The sequence below is a fragment of the Salarias fasciatus genome, unplaced genomic scaffold (genome assembly GCF_902148845.1).
Source record: "Salarias fasciatus unplaced genomic scaffold, fSalaFa1.1, whole genome shotgun sequence".
Classification (NCBI taxonomy): Eukaryota; Metazoa; Chordata; class Actinopteri; order Blenniiformes; family Blenniidae; genus Salarias; species Salarias fasciatus.
This window is the reverse complement of record NW_021941389.1, coordinates 429,409-445,163: the sequence shown is the minus strand read 5'-3', so window position 1 is coordinate 445,163 and position 15,755 is coordinate 429,409. Positions and strand designations below refer to the sequence as shown.

General features: G+C 45.1%; 1 protein-coding gene across 1 annotated transcript in view; it reads right to left on the bottom strand.

The window, feature by feature from the left end:
• Positions 1-15,755, bottom strand: part of cubn (cubilin (intrinsic factor-cobalamin receptor)) — a 149,550-nt gene that overhangs the window by 75,643 nt on the left and 58,152 nt on the right. Inside the window, 8 exon segments of the mRNA XM_030087572.1 lie at positions 2,246-2,430; positions 2,536-2,692; positions 3,443-3,624; positions 3,971-4,131; positions 6,514-6,700; positions 11,434-11,564; positions 13,479-13,704; positions 14,681-14,846. Of these exon segments, the coding sequence (XP_029943432.1) occupies positions 2,246-2,430; positions 2,536-2,692; positions 3,443-3,624; positions 3,971-4,131; positions 6,514-6,700; positions 11,434-11,564; positions 13,479-13,704; positions 14,681-14,846 (1,395 nt within the window).

Sequence of the window (15,755 nt, the reverse complement as noted above, 5' to 3'; positions counted from 1 at the left end):
GATTAGTCGACTACCAAAATAATCGTTTGTGGCAGCCCTAGTTAACACCCCTCCTCCTCGTGCGTCTCCAGACGCTCACGCACACACACACACACACACACACACACACACACACACACACACACACACACACACACACACACACACACTACTTGCAAGTTGAATATGTTCTGTTTGTGTTAATTAGATGTGTTAGCCATTGTTAATAAACACTCATTGACTGAACTGGACAATTCATTTTTGTGTTTTGTGACAAATGTTGATGGTTGGACAGCCTGTGCTCGATCTCACACCGTCTCTGACAATTTAACGGTGTTTATCCAAAGATTAACTACCAGCTTAAATTATTCATCCATTCTTTGAGACTGAAAATTGGTAATGAATGTTCCTCTGACGAGGTGGTGCCCCAGAATTATCAATTAAATAACCCACAGGTTTATTTAATGCATAATTCACAACTTCCCTCAGCTCATTTTCTGTAATTTACCCATTTCTTGTAATTGGTAATTTGTGGCATTACTGATTAATTAATAACACCTTGTTAATCAATAATTTAATGGTTAAGTCACTCTGTGCTCTACTCCATTCCCAAATAGCGGATTATTTAACATTATTAATGAATAAATAACCATCTATTCTGATTAATAATAATTGATGTTGGGTTAAATTACTTGGCGCTTCACTTTAAACAGTTTATTACGCCGTAATTGATTGTTATTAGTGATCCACTGTGAATGACCTGCAATTATGAATTGGCAAATCAAAATTTACTCAAATTAATAAGTAACAAAATTACTTAAAGTAATCAATTACTTTCAGTAATCAATACTTTAGTAATTTATTTGCAATTACCAATCGTAAACCCCAACAGTGTGCTTTGCTTTTCTACTTGAAAACGTTTATCCTGAGAGTCAGAGACTAGAACCGACTAGAATTTGGCACTCAGAGAGGGCAGACCTCCGCCACAGGTCAAATCAGTCACCAACAACAATAAGAACACCATCTACAATAAAACAACATTGTGATTGGGGGTGTGATCGGAGCGGAGCGCCGCGCCGCACGCCGTGCCGCACAGGCCCCCCATCGGCGGGCCTGCCCAACTACGTGAAAGACTCCCCTATCTCTCAATGATGAAGAATCCTTTAAAAAATTCCTGGATCCAGACAGTGATCCGGATCATCACCAAAATTTAATGGATTATAAGTTAGCCCAAGACCCACCTTTCCACAAAGTTCCATTGCAATCCATTTATAACTTGTTCCGTAATGTTGCTAACCAACCAACCAACAAACCGACGTGATTCCGTAACCTTCTTGGCGGAGGTAATGAGCTGCTGTGTTTATAAAATCAATTATACCACTGAGCATCACGCCTGCTTTGAACAAGAGATTAAAAAAAGAGCTTAGCTGAGTTGGAAGAAAGCTGGTTTATCCAAGTAAAGCTTATACCATTTGAGAAAGACTCATTTAGGATGTGTTGCCAGTCATATCCTGAAGAGAGATGGCTGAAAGAAGAAATGAACAAAGACACGATGTTTGAAGCATTGAAATTATTCCCTAGAATCTGTCCTTTCATGTACGGTTGGAGAAGAATTCACAGTATACAATAAGTACATGAGTTTTTCAACAATGAAACTAATTTTAATCAAAGTAAAAAAACCAAAGAAATGAGGATCAACTCTAAGACAGACTATGATGTGTGGGTGTGACGGCTACGATCCAGTAAATTCACAGTGAGCTCAGGTCAGCTGCTGTGCCTGAGGGTTTTTAGCTCGTTCTGCATTTTAGAATAGAATAAAAGACTTTATTAACCTCACAGTGGAGAAATTTACAGGAGCAAGAGCAAGTTCTAACTTTGACACCCTCAGTACGTAAACACAAAAAAAATCTGCTGTCCAATACAAGAAAATGCAATGTTTAGAATTTATTTTAAAGATATTCTGAATCAGTTCTACTTTTAACCACTTTCAGTGCTCACACAATGAAGAGAGAATTTTAAAGTGCTTATTTTCAGCTGAAGTGAAAGATTTTTGGAAAAAGCTCAGGGAGTGTGGCAGGAGTTTCCCCGGTAACCTCTTTTAATAGACTCTGCTTTCCCCTCTGCCAGCATGTCTGCCTCATCCTGCCCTCTCTCTCGGTCACCAGTGAGCAGAATGATACTGACTGTAACGTTCAGATAAGGCTTGTTGTTTTAACACAGGATGAGAAAGACGGGGTTGTTTCTTGAGTGCTATGTGTTTACGAACCTTCAGGTAGTCGACAGAACAAGCCATCAAGCCCTCCACTTGGAAGGCAGTGAAGGTGTAGCTGATGGTGTTTCCAGCAGTGGCCTGGATGGTCCAGCTGCACCTGGAGTTTGGTGGATAGTCACTGGGAAAGTTCAGAGTCTCAATCGCTCCCCGATGTGCCACGATTGTCACGTTCGTACATTCTGAAACAGACACAACAATGAACACGTGGATTTAAGAACGGATGTTTTTCAGGATAATGCTGGTGAATGAGACACCAGTGATGTCCTGTTCTTGTGTTTCCATACTGGTAGTATATGAAGCAAGGAAGCCTCCCATGTTGACAGTGCTGTCCGTGCGAAGTTTGATGTACAGCTGATTGCTGAGAGAGTTGATGACGCTTGGTGGTTGACTCCCACACAGTCTCGCCACTTCTGGAGCATGGCTGCTGTTCCCACTGTACACCTAAAAGAAAGGAGTGTCACCCTGTCCCTCAGTCGGGTATTAAAATGTAGTGACATGGCACCAAAACAAGTAAATGTCATTAACTCTCCTGTCAACTGGAGGATTGACCTATGGTGCATGTTATCAGTTGACGGGGGAAACCGGAGATCCCGGAGGAAACCCATCCACACACGGGGAGGAACATGCAAACTCCACACAGAAAGGCCCGCACGGTCCAGGGATTGAACCTGGGACCTTCTTGCTGTGAGGCAAGAGCGCTAACCACTCAGCCACCGTGCTGCCGAGTGCATAAGCAGTTTACTTGAAGTGTTCTTTAATAATCAGATTTAATGTGCATTTTTTATAATTAAGGTAAGGCCTTAGCCCTCTCTCAGGAATTTTATTTTTTATTTAAATAATTTGTGAATTTAAAGTGCAATGTTCATCCTAGCAATGAGTGTTCTTGTGCAGTTTGTTACTGCAAGCACCAATAGTAGTTCATTTTTTTGTCCGTGGTGAGTTTTATGCTTGCCAAAATAAAATAAAAAGAAATGTTTAAGGAAAAAAAAAAAAAAAAAAAAAAAAAAAAAAAATATATATATATATATATATATATATATATATATATATATATATGTAATCCGATTAATTGACCAAATGAATCGATAGATTAATCGATTACTAAAATAATCGATAGCTGCAGCCCTACAACCAATACATCATTGAACAATAGCAGACAATAGAAACAATGCAGCAATAACTATTACTCACAGCCAGATACTCAAAAGAGCAGCCTGAACTAGACTCCAGATGGAAATCAGAGAAAGACAGCTGGAGCTGGCTTCCCTGGCTCGTCCGGATGTTCCAGTAACACTCAGCGTTTGGGTGGTAAGGCAGTGGGTAGTTAGGGGAAGAGAATCCTCCCACTGCAGTCGTCAACGTCCCACCACAACCTTGAAGAAAATGATGGACAATAAAGAGCATGTACATTAAGTCACATGACTTTTCTCAATCAGATTTCACTGATGAATTATCAAATTTGGTAACAAGACAAGAACTTCAGAAACAACAGCAATCCGTATTTCTGATCACGTGTCAATATTCACTGAGCATACAGATTTCTCTTTGAGGTCTCTTATAGAAGGAAATATTTTTTTCTTTCCTCTGTCTCCTGATGCTTATGTGGAATAGTGGGTTTTTCTCTCCTAAAGTGCCTTCAGGCATAAATAAAATGAAATTGAACTGAATAGCCATTCTGCATTAGGGTCACCCAGTGTTGCTCATTTATGAACTCCTCACCAGTTTGTGTTCCATCCCAGTGAGCCATGAATCCACGAACTGTGATCATTGAATCAGAATGGAATCGAACCCACAGACGGTTGCTGTGAGACACGATGACCTGAGGTCTCTTATTGCCACAAAACTTGCCAATCACTGGAGAGGTCTCGAAGCCTCCATCCCTGTACAAAACAGTGGAAGCAAGAATGAATGATTTTACTTTTGGAACATGTAATTTTTAAAACAAACACATTGTGAGACGTCGGATAAGATGAAGGAAAACTATAAAGTCACTGAATGCTAATTTAATGAGCTTATATGTTTATATCTCTAAACAATCACTCAGAACAGAATAAAATGTATCCTGGACTTTCATTTACGCCTGAATCATTTACCCTTCCTATACCCTTTTTATCAAAAATGCTGGAAAAAGTGGTGGCGACACAACTTCCATCTTTCCTACAGCCGCATCTACGACACGTTCCAGTCAGGTTTTGGAAAACACTCTTCAGAGACCGCTCTACTGAAAGAGTCCAGACCTCCTGATGTCTGCCGACTCAGGGAGATGGACAGTGCTGGTCCTGGAGGACCTGTCCGAGACCTTGGACGCAGTCGACCACCAGATCCTGATAGACTGCAGGACCTGATTGGACTGTCAGGTCCAGGACTCCACTGGTTCTCCTCCTACCTGGCTGGGAGGAGCTTCAGTGTGTCGGCCAACCACATCACGCCTGAGCCAGCCGGCCTGCAGTGTGGTGTGCCTCAGGGCTCAGTTCTGGGACCCTGGATCCTCTGGGTCAGATAATCCAGCAGTTCAGTGTCTCCTAACACCTATTTGGTGACGACCTGCAGCTCCTTCAAGGCTTCTGAAACTCACAAACTGAGCTCCTTAATAAACTGCTGGTCACTAACCGAGCAGCAGTTCAGTGATAACTGCCTCCAACTAAATTCAGAGAAAACAGAGACTGGCATTATTGCCCTGGACAGAGCCGTCCCCACTATTAATCAGCACCTCGGCGATCTGAGCCTCTGAACTCGAAGCAAGCTGAGGAATCTTAAAGCCTGTTTCTTCCAGCTGGGCAGTATCACTAAGCTCAGGCCCACGGTGTCTGAAGAACCAGCTGGAAACGATCATTCATGCGTTCATCTCCTCGGCTGGACGACTGCAGCAGCCTGTTCACTGCCTCAACCAGAAAGAGCTGCTGGTCTTCAGTACGTCTAAAACTCAGCTGCCAGGCTGCTGACCAGCTCCACCAGGAGGTCCCACACCACACCTGTGTTAAAATCCCTCCTCCGGCTCCCTGCTGTGTTCCATATCCAGCTAACAGTTCACTGATGCCAGGAGCCAAGACAAAAGCCTGCAGCTTTTATGCAGAGCATCTCTAGAAGCAGCAGGGGGCTGCATGGCACAACAGGTTGTGTGGCTGCTGGAAAATGCAAATGCGAGGTTCAAGCAACGTTATTAATTTTTTTTAAAGTCCCGACGAAGGCCGAGTTATTTATGTGCGAGAAATGTAAGGTGTGATGTTTGGTGTGTGAATGGGCTAACATGCGTGTGTGTCACGCTCAATGCGCGAGAGCTGAGATCCCTGGGAATAAAGTCAAGGGGCTGCTCAATGCAGGCTTTCATTTTCCCCATTTAGTTCAACAAAATTTGAAGAAGAAGCATGACAGATTTATTTTTTAGACTTGAGACTTGACTTGGACTTGCAAAAAAAGACGTGAGCATTTCTGCTGACAGCACTTCTACTTCCTGAGGGAACTGAATGCAGCTGGGTTTGAAGCTGATGTCCTGCAGCTGGGCTGGAGGGTGTCCTGTTTTCCTGTCTCACTGTGAGGTCCAGAGACAGGAGTGGATGCCCTCAAGTCCATGGTGGAAGCGTTGTGGCAGAAAAGTGGCCATGGGGCATCAGGTGCAGCTCGGAATCAATCAGGGGCAACAGATACAGGAAGAGAGCTAGCTTCACCCTGAGTGACCCCAGCACTCTGCACAGGAACTGCCCCCTCTCCGGCTCTGGCAAAAAGACAACCAGTCTGAGAAGCAGCTTCTCCCTGGATGCCGTCAGAGTGTTGACCGGAACATGGCACCTTAAAGATGTGCCTGACATGTCACGAGTCAAGGACTTCAGTTTCAGGAAGAGAATATGAGGTAACTGTAAAGGTAACTCAACCTCTCAGCAGTTACTGCAGTAAGACTCTCTGGAACTAACCCGGTCCGGAGCAGGTTTTTCCCTCCAAGCCTCAGGCTTCTCTCTGACTCCGCCCACTTTCAGCCACACAGAGATTCATTTCCTCATTCGGTCAGCTCAGTATTGGTGGAAACTTTTTCAACTAGCATGTCGCGTTCTTTTGGTAACAACTCATGAATGAAGGAGCAGCGTACTGAGCAGACAGTTAAGTATTGATCAGGAAATAGTTACCAGACTGCAGCATTTCCAGACTACCTTTTTCAGTGGAACAGTTTCACGTCATAGTCCATCATCTACACACAACCTGATCAGTCCTTTATTGCAAATACAGTTTTCTACAATGTCGGAGATGCACTCTAAATCTCTCTCTCTTACCTTATCTCCACAAAGTCTGCATGACAATTATCAGTCCACTCCACATAGAAATCTGTGAAGTTGAGCATGATCTGCATGTTGGCCTCGACAATGATCTTAAAGACGCAGTCTCTGTGGGTTGGGTAGTTGTTCGGGTAATTTGGAGACATGAAGGAGCCTGTTGGAGAAGTGAAGGTCTGCCCACAGCCTGGTGAGAGAAAATAGAGAAAATAGAGAAATTAATTTAGAGTTCAACTTTAACAACGATACTACTGTAGTGCTGTGGCCTGCAATTATTATTACTATTATTATTCTTGTTGTTTTTTGTTGTTGTTGTTAATAACAATAATAATAATTGCAGGCCACAGTTGACCCACTTAAGACTGTTAACTCGTAAAACTTGTAAATAGTCAAATCTCATAAACCCATAAATTAATGTCTAGCTTAAATCAGAGCAATACCAACACTCTGAATACGACAAATTAATACAACCACATGTTTTCTAAGGGTGTGACAGTCTGATGGTTGTAACTATCTGGAGGGCCAGTCCAGGAGAAACAACCTATAGTCTTTGATGGCACAGTGGAATCTGCAGGAGAGACCTGGGCAGAGTCAGGAGGAAAGATTAAAAAGCTTCTCGCTGAAAACCTTCAGTTACAGCAGGACACTGAAACTGAAAGAGCCCACTGCACAGGAAGCCTGGACACAGACCCAGGCCCATGGTAGCAAAGGTTTTCAGCTGTAAGGACAAAGCCACTACTGTGCAAAACACCAGGAGACGAAAGGCTCTAAAATCTTTATAAATGAGGATTTCAGGGATGCAGTGAGGAGGAGGAGGAAAGAACTGATGCCTGAACTCAGAGCGGCCAGAGCAAAGGGAGACGTCGCTTCCCTCAGACACAATAAGCTCATGATCCATCCCCGCAGCAGCACGCCAAAGAAAGTGTAACTGTGGCTGTCCACGAGTGATAATCGATGGCGACGCGCCTGAAATCCGGAGCTCCACTGATGACCAGCGGGAAACGGATCGCCATATTCCCAGGCTACACTTCCAATGCCGCGTTCCGACGTGTGAAAGAGCGCCGAGGGTGGAAGTGAGTCTGTTACAGCCTGCTTTACCCAGCCAGACCTTGGGTCACCTTTAACAACCAAGAAAAGGAGTTTGTGGATCCAAAAAAGGCCATAGAGTTCGCTCAGACGCTGTGCACAGAGCCTGAAGTCTGACAGTCCCGCCAACTCGCGACCGGACAGAACTGTTCTGTGAAACTTCTTTATAACCGTGTTTGGGTAGACAGCTCATCATGGAAGGCTGTTTAACTGTTTTTTATGTTCTTTGAGAGCCCGAGTAAGTATTTTTCTGCACAGTCAGACAGTCTATGGACCAATCCCAATTCTCCCCCTTCCCCCTCCCCCTCAGCCCTTGGCCCTCCCCCTATCACTCTCCTCCCCCTTTTAGAACAGGGCTGAGGGCTGGGGCTCTTTGCAGCACTATGAATTGGGATCCCCCTCGGCCCTTTAAGCCCCACCGCGCTCCTGTAACAACAAAAAACTATGGATATTAGAAATGATAGAAATTACATTAGAAATTATTTTCATTTTTTTCATTTTTTAATAATGGTATTATTAATGGTATTATTATTTACCTTATATTCCTCTTTTACCGCCTCTCTGTGTACTTCAAAATGATAATTTAACCGAACTCAATTAAGAACAGAATAAATTATTTTCAAAAAGGAACCACTGTACTCCTTTTGTCAGCCAGTGAACCTGTGTCCTTCTGTGTGACTGGGGAAGCTGAGGAGATTACTATCATCCAAACTGACCAGACGCACCACTCTGTTACACATGACTGGGACACTGTCACGCTAGTATATCTAGAAATTCAGTGAAGCAAATACACTTTTTATAGCTTTTTAAATAGTATACAGAAAGCAAGCTTACATTTGTGCGACTCCTCGCTGGGCGCCATGTTGTTGTTTTTTTTCTGGCCAATGTGAAACTCCGCCTACCCCTATAGAGAACAGGGAGCATCGATGCAGACTTCTCTGAAAGGGGTGAAATAGCCCTCCCCCTCTCCCCTACCCTTATTCAAAAAGTAGAATTGGGAAAGCCCTGAAGCCTCGTGAACGCGCATATCATAGGGGGAGGGCTGAGGGGGGGGGGGGGGGGGGGGGGGGGGGGGGGGGGGGGTGTAGAATTGGGATTGGCCCTATATCACCTGAGACTGCGATCTTTTGTGGTCCACCATTACTATTCTCATTAGCTAATGTCAGTTAATGCTAACGTCGTCTTTCTTTTGTTCCCTCTGTCCCCGGGGACCCTGCCTTATATACCAATGCAAGACGGTTATTCTTTTCCTCTACCTGGACTGACACCGCTTATATTGCTATAGAAACCTTATTTTACAGCTGCATTAATATCTTACATTCACTGCATTTTCTCTGGTTTATTTCTTTGGGTCCACTCGTTAGAACAGTGATTGTCAAATGCCCCCCCCCCCCCCCCCCCCCCCCCCCCCCCCCCCCCCCGCTCTCTGGTCCGTAGATGGACGCACGCGCGAGCCCCACCCCCCGGCCCGCAATTGAAGTGCCCAAAAGAAAAGTGGCCCGACGCCAAATCTAATTGCCGACCCCTGCGTTAGAATGTACACCATCGTAACACACAAAGTGTTGAGTGGATTGCTTGCCTCTGCTCCCCGGCAGAAGACAGATATATTCCTAAACATGCTCCACAGCCTGGACCTATACCCAAACATTACCTGACCAGCAGGATCAATACTCACTCTGCAACAATAACTGATAATACATTTACTAATGATGTAGCCAATATCATAGAGAGTGGATTACTAATAAATATCAGAAACCACCTGCCAGTTTTCATCATCTTTAACAACAACTGCAGAAACACTAAAGTAGAAAATAAACTTCACTGCAGGCGAGTCAGAACAGAGGAGTCCCTGGAGGAAATGAAAAATGACCTGCAGTCATAACTGGGAAGCAGTTTATAATAAAAAAAAACCAGACTGATAAGGTTTATGATACTTTTCTGAACATATTTAAGCTACTATGTGATAAACACTGTCCAATCAAACAATACAGCAGAAATGGAAGACATAATGATAATCAATGGATCACAAAGGGATTGATAAACGCATGTAAAAAGAAAACTACATTATATAGAGAATTTATAAAACATAGAACCATATGCCAATTCAGAAAGAGGTATAAAGAGTTGATTGTGGCAAGGTTCATGGATCTGACCCTGACATGAGGACTGTTTGTTCATGGTGCTGTTTAAGTGATGGTGTGTTAACTTGACATTATGGAATATCACTGTATCGAATGTACTGATAGTAATGATAAAGATTTATTGCTTTGTGCATCATGATAACAGCGATGTGTGAAGGGGTAGGATTAAATAAGTTTTCTTCTTCCTGCTCCTTCCCTTCATGTGAAAGACACACGGTGACGACTCTTTCATATTGCAGATCTCATTGGATGTCTGTTTTTTCCTACCTTTCCCCTGTTCACTTATTTCTTTTATACATGTTTGAAGTAAAGTTTTCAGATCAGATCAAATCAAAGCATCAAAAGCATATGTTAAAACTGACACATTGTAGCATTTCATTGATAAATATGTTCATTTCTAATCTGATGGCAACAGAGCATCTCAAAAAGTTTAAAATGGAGGGAAAAAAATGTTAAAAATCAAGAGGGGCTGTGGATGGCCTGTGGTGTTGACAGTGCTACCACTCCAAACTACTCTTCCTGTATACCTTCAAGTCCATCCATACCTTCCAGACCTCCTGCCGCTCCTTTGAGATCCACTTCTCTGTTTCCCTGCCGGCCTCAGCCCTATGGGGAGCAGCGCTTTCAGCCATTCTGCTTCCCGGCTCTGGAACTCACAACCCGGCCACTCTCCCCACCTTCACATGCATCTGTTCACACTCCCCTACTGCCCATGGTGCACTTGTGCCTCACCCTGGTTATTATCTGTTGTTTCTATCCTTTTTTGCATTCATCTGTTGTTGTATTTTACCTCTTTCTACTGTGACCTCGGGTGACCTGAAAGGTGCTCTCAAATAAAAGGTATGATTATTATTATGACGTAAGACAGAAAAACAACGTCAACGTTCATTCCAAAGGGCTTCAGATCACATCCAAAACGGAATAACCATCACAGAAACAGAGTTAATTTCATTAATCCATGATGGATGGATGGATGATACATGGGTGGATGATGGATGGATGATGAATGGATGGATGGAGGATGGATGGAGGATGGATGAAGGATGGATGGATGATGGATGGATGGATGGAGGATGGATGGATGGAGGATGGATGGAGGATGGATGGAGGATGGATGAAGGATGGATGGATGGATGATGGATGGATGGATGGAGGATGGATGGATGGATGGATGATGGATGGATGGAGGATGGATGGATGATGGAGGATGGATGGATGGATGGATGGAGGATGGATGAAGGATGGATGGATGGAGGATGGATGGAGGATGGATGGAGGATGGATGGATGGAGGATGGATGAAGGATGGATGAAGGATGATGGATGGATGGATGGAGGATGGATGGATGGATGGAGGATGGATGGATATTTTTCTTGCGTCAGATCCGTTGAGCAGTGAAGTTAAAGGGAAGGCCTGTACAATACTGTTCATCTTACAATGAAATCGACTGAGACTTGGCATTAAAACTGGAAAGAGGGATTTTCTTATTTCACCACTTGTAACAGTTTCAGAGTTGACAGGAGTGAACTGTTGTCATCCACAGCACGTCTCTGTTTGAGAGAGCAGGAAATTCTCTCATGTCCAGTTTAGTAACCTCATCTCACGCACAGCAGATGAGGCCCTCTGGGGATTTTTCCAGATGCACTAAAAGTACCACGGCAGTGTTGTTGATCATGTTCTTCCTCAGTCCTACCTGTAGAGGCATCCATGGACACATAGCTGGCAGAGAATCCTTCTTTACTAAAACTCTTGTCAGTCACGAACAGCAGGGTCAGGAGGTTGTCGGTGCTGGTGATGGAGGGAGGAACTGTCTGACCACAGTACCTAAAACACAGATACATTTCAACATTTGCTATTTCAACTGATGAAAACACACATGCACACAAGATTTCAGTGGGACAACTCCCCTGACGCCCAAAGCACAGTCCGTATGGTGAAGAGGGAGCTGAGCTGAAAGGCGAAGCTCTGGATGTACCGGTCAGTCTACGTTCCTACCCTCACCTCATGAGCTTTAGGTTATTGACCCAAAGGACAAGATCCCGGATACAAGCGGCTGAAATGAGCTTCCTCCGTAGGGTGGCTGGACTCCCTTATGGTGCGTTCACACCGGACACGAATAGCGCGGCGAGAGCGCCCGATTTACATAGAAAATATATGGTTTTCGCGCGACCAGGAAGCGGTGAGCATTCAGTGAATTCAGCGGCGGCCGCTCCGCCGCTCTACTTGCGCGGCGGCCGCGCGAACCGCTCTACTCGCGCCGCTGAAAATTGGGAATGTTGAACTTTTGAGCGAATTCGCGAGCGGCGAACCAATCACAGAGCCGCTCTATATGACGTCGTTTATGACGGACCGGAGTCCCGGGAAACACCAGAAATGGATGAGAAACTGGTCCCGATGCGGGACAGCAGCTCGTCAAACTGGACCGGGAGAGACGCTCGCCCTGAGGCCATCGTCGTATTTTTATCGGGACAGGAATAAAAAGGAGCTTGGAGGAAGATCAGTGAGGAGGTCGGGTCCCGGTAAACTGAGTAAAGAGATTGTGGTGAAACAGTGTTTACTGTTAGTTAAACAGTGAGTTCACTGAGAGGTCGGGTCCCCGGGGGAATAGAGCACCGATGCGGGACAGCAGCTCGTCCAACTGGATCGGGAGAGACGGAAGTCCCGCTGAAAGCGTCCTTCGTCCTGGCGCAGCTCCTGGAGTAAATGGTGAAACTCGCCGTACTCTGAACGCCGCTGCAAAATATTCTGAATCCAGACACGTCGCCTGGACTCGCCACCACGCCGTTGTCGGGTTTATCAAGCAATTAAGCAGACCGCCGGTGACAGAGACGCGAATTCAGCAGCAGCCGCTGTTGGGTCACACAATGCACACACGGCCGACCAGGGGCGGATCGCGCCGTGCTACTCGTGTCCGGTGTGAACGCACCATTAGAGACAGGGGCAGGAGCTCAGTCACCAGGGAGGAGCTCGGAGTAGAGCCGCTACTCCTCCACATCCAGAGGAGCAGCTGAGGAGGCTCAGCACCTCTTTAGGACGCCTTCTGGACGCCTCCATGGGGAGGAGTTCCGGGCATGTCCCACCGGGAGGAGACCCCGGGGAAGACCAGGACACGCTGGAGAGACGATGTCTCTCGGCTGGACTGGGAACGCCTTGGGATCCTCCCAGAGGAGCTGGAGGAAGAGTCTGGCGACAGGAAGTCTGGGGACAGGAAGTCTGGGCATCCCTGCTGAGACTGCTGCCCCCAAGACCCGGCCCCGGAAAAGCGGTAGAAAATGGACGAACGGATGGATGGATGGATGGAGGGATGGGGGGAGGGAGGGATGGATGGATGGATGGATGGAGGGATGGATGGAACTCCCCCGGCGCTACATTATACACAGAACAACTTTTTTCTGTGGAACTGAACTGATATTTTTCGCAAATACATAAATCACAGTGTTCTCCATCATCTGACTTATCTAGCACAGCAGTGTGTGTGTGCATGCACCTGCATGCATATGTACATGCATTCATGTTTGTGCACGTGTGTGTCTGTGTGTGTGCACACATGTGTATGTATGTGTGTTTGTGTGTAGTTTGTGCATGTGCGTACATATGTACATGCAATCATGTTTGTGTGCACCTGTGTGAGTGCGTTCAAGTTTGTGTGTGTTTATGTGTGCATGGACACGAGTGTTTTTGTGTGTGTCTGTGTGTGTGTTGTGTGTGTGTGTGTGTGTGTGTGTGTTGTGTGTGTACCTGCCAATCCTGTTGCCAGTTTGCACAGTGCCATTGTCGTAGACTTCCAGGTAGTCGAACTTGCAGTTATCATGCCGTTCCAGATTGAAGGACTCAAACGTCAGACGGATCAGGTTGCCCGGGGCAACACTGATGTACCAGGTACAGTTGGCACCGTGGGGGTAGTTGTTGGGGTGCCCAGGGCTGACGATGGTACCTGTGGGGCTGCTCAGGGTGTCACCACAGCCTGTCACAAAAAAAGCAAGTTCAGAACTCAGGTATCCTTGCCCCTGTTCTTCAAGATGTGTGTGTTTCTTAATTATTGTTTACTGTTCACTTGTCTTTAGGTTTGATGTCTAATAATGTGAACCATGTTGCTTCTGCTGTGGATGAGAAAGGAAAAATGCCGTATGATTGGATGACCACATGTCCTCTGTTTCCCAGACATGTCCTCTTTTGTCATGGTGAAATTGTGTCTGCGTGATTTCATAGACACTCCTGTGCTGTGTGGGTTTTACTGAGCTGGTTCTTCAGACCGTACATATTGCGGGGCCTTTAGTGTGTGCAACAGCATGACTACAGTCAGTTCTAAGTTCAAATCAAAGCTCTGATTTTTTTGAAGTGTGTGATTGACTGTATAATCCCTCGCCCTCATGCTGTTACGCAGTTTCCAAAAATATGCCAGAACCACACAATAACGTGATAGGAATGATAATGGCACAATAACAGACGATGATGCATTAGCACAAATACAGATCTAAGTATAACTCAGTTAAATATAGAAAATAATTCCCTGGAAGCAGTGTCTCCCGAGCAGTTGCATGCGGAGACACTGCTACTGAGCCGGGATTAACCGTGGTCAGACGGGTTCCTTGGACAGGATGACGGGTCGTTGCAATATTGACTGATTCAGAGGCATTGCTTCAGAGGAACGTTTTGGATGCTGTTGGAAGGGCATCCAAATGTTGCAATTACTATTGCAACAACACATCATCAGTAGGGTAAAACTTGCACTAAGATAGCATCCACCACATTCTGCAGAAAAAAACATCTTTCCCTCGTGTTCATGACAGGCAGTGACACATTAGTAACATTAATCATAGCAACACTCATTATGTTTAGTAATTAATATATATAACATTCCAAACAAGTCACGACTTTTTCTGCATTTCAGCATCCACACTGGTGATGATGGTACTGACAATACTGAAGAGTGTTCATACCTTCCAAGAAAGATCCATAATCTGCTTCAAAACCATGATTACTCATGGAGGCGCCGGTTTTGAATCTGATGTACATCGATCTTTGAGTGGACTGGAGCCTCGGCGGTATGTTCGAACCACAAAATGTCCCCAGTAAAGGAGAACTGGAGGAAGAACCGTCCCTCACCTACACCAAGAAAGAAAACACTGATGTACAACATGATCACAGCAGAAATATGGGACAAGTCATGCATTGTTGTACTAAGTGGATCCTCAGTTTGCAGAAAACAGCTTTTTTTTTTTTATCTGAGCCGCTTGGAAAGAAAGCTCCCAATATAAAGTTGATTACTACCTGTAGCAAGGTTTAATTTATCTCTTTACATGGTTAGAATGTTCAGATGTGTAACGACTTCATTCTTTGATACTTATTTGAGTTGAGAACAGCAAAGGTCTGGTCTCACAATGACTCTGCATCGTCTGTTATCGAATGCAAACAAAGCCACTGTTACGCAGAAGACACACAAATCTATAGATCTTAAACTGTATGATCCTGATCAACGAATTAAACTAGATGTCTTCAAGACATGAAAGTCTGGATGAGTTGGAACTTTTTGCCTCTGAACTCAGATAAAGCTATATGGGTCAAAACACAAGAGAGAGAAATGATCTAAACATCTCGAACCACTGAGAGGAACCTGGACTGACTGTAGACCAGGACCAGCACCACTGAGAGGAACCGGGACTGACTGTAGACCAGGACCAGCACCACTGAGAGGAACCGGGACTGACTGTAGACCAGGACCAGCGCCACTGAGAGGAACCTGGACTGACTGTAGACCAGGACCAGCACCACTGAGAGGAACCTGGACTGACTTTGAACAGAACTCCTCCTTCAACTCCTCATTAAACCAATCTTCAGAATTTGCTGTTGTCACCTGTAAAGTCTCTAAAATCAGGAGCATGTTGAGTCAAAGTGACTCTGAAAAATTAACCCGTCAGTTGTTCCTGTAGAGTATCTATCTGTCCATTACAAAGGGCTTATCCAGGACCGGTTCCGGTTCGTGGGGGAAGCGGTATAAAGCAGGGATGTCCAGAC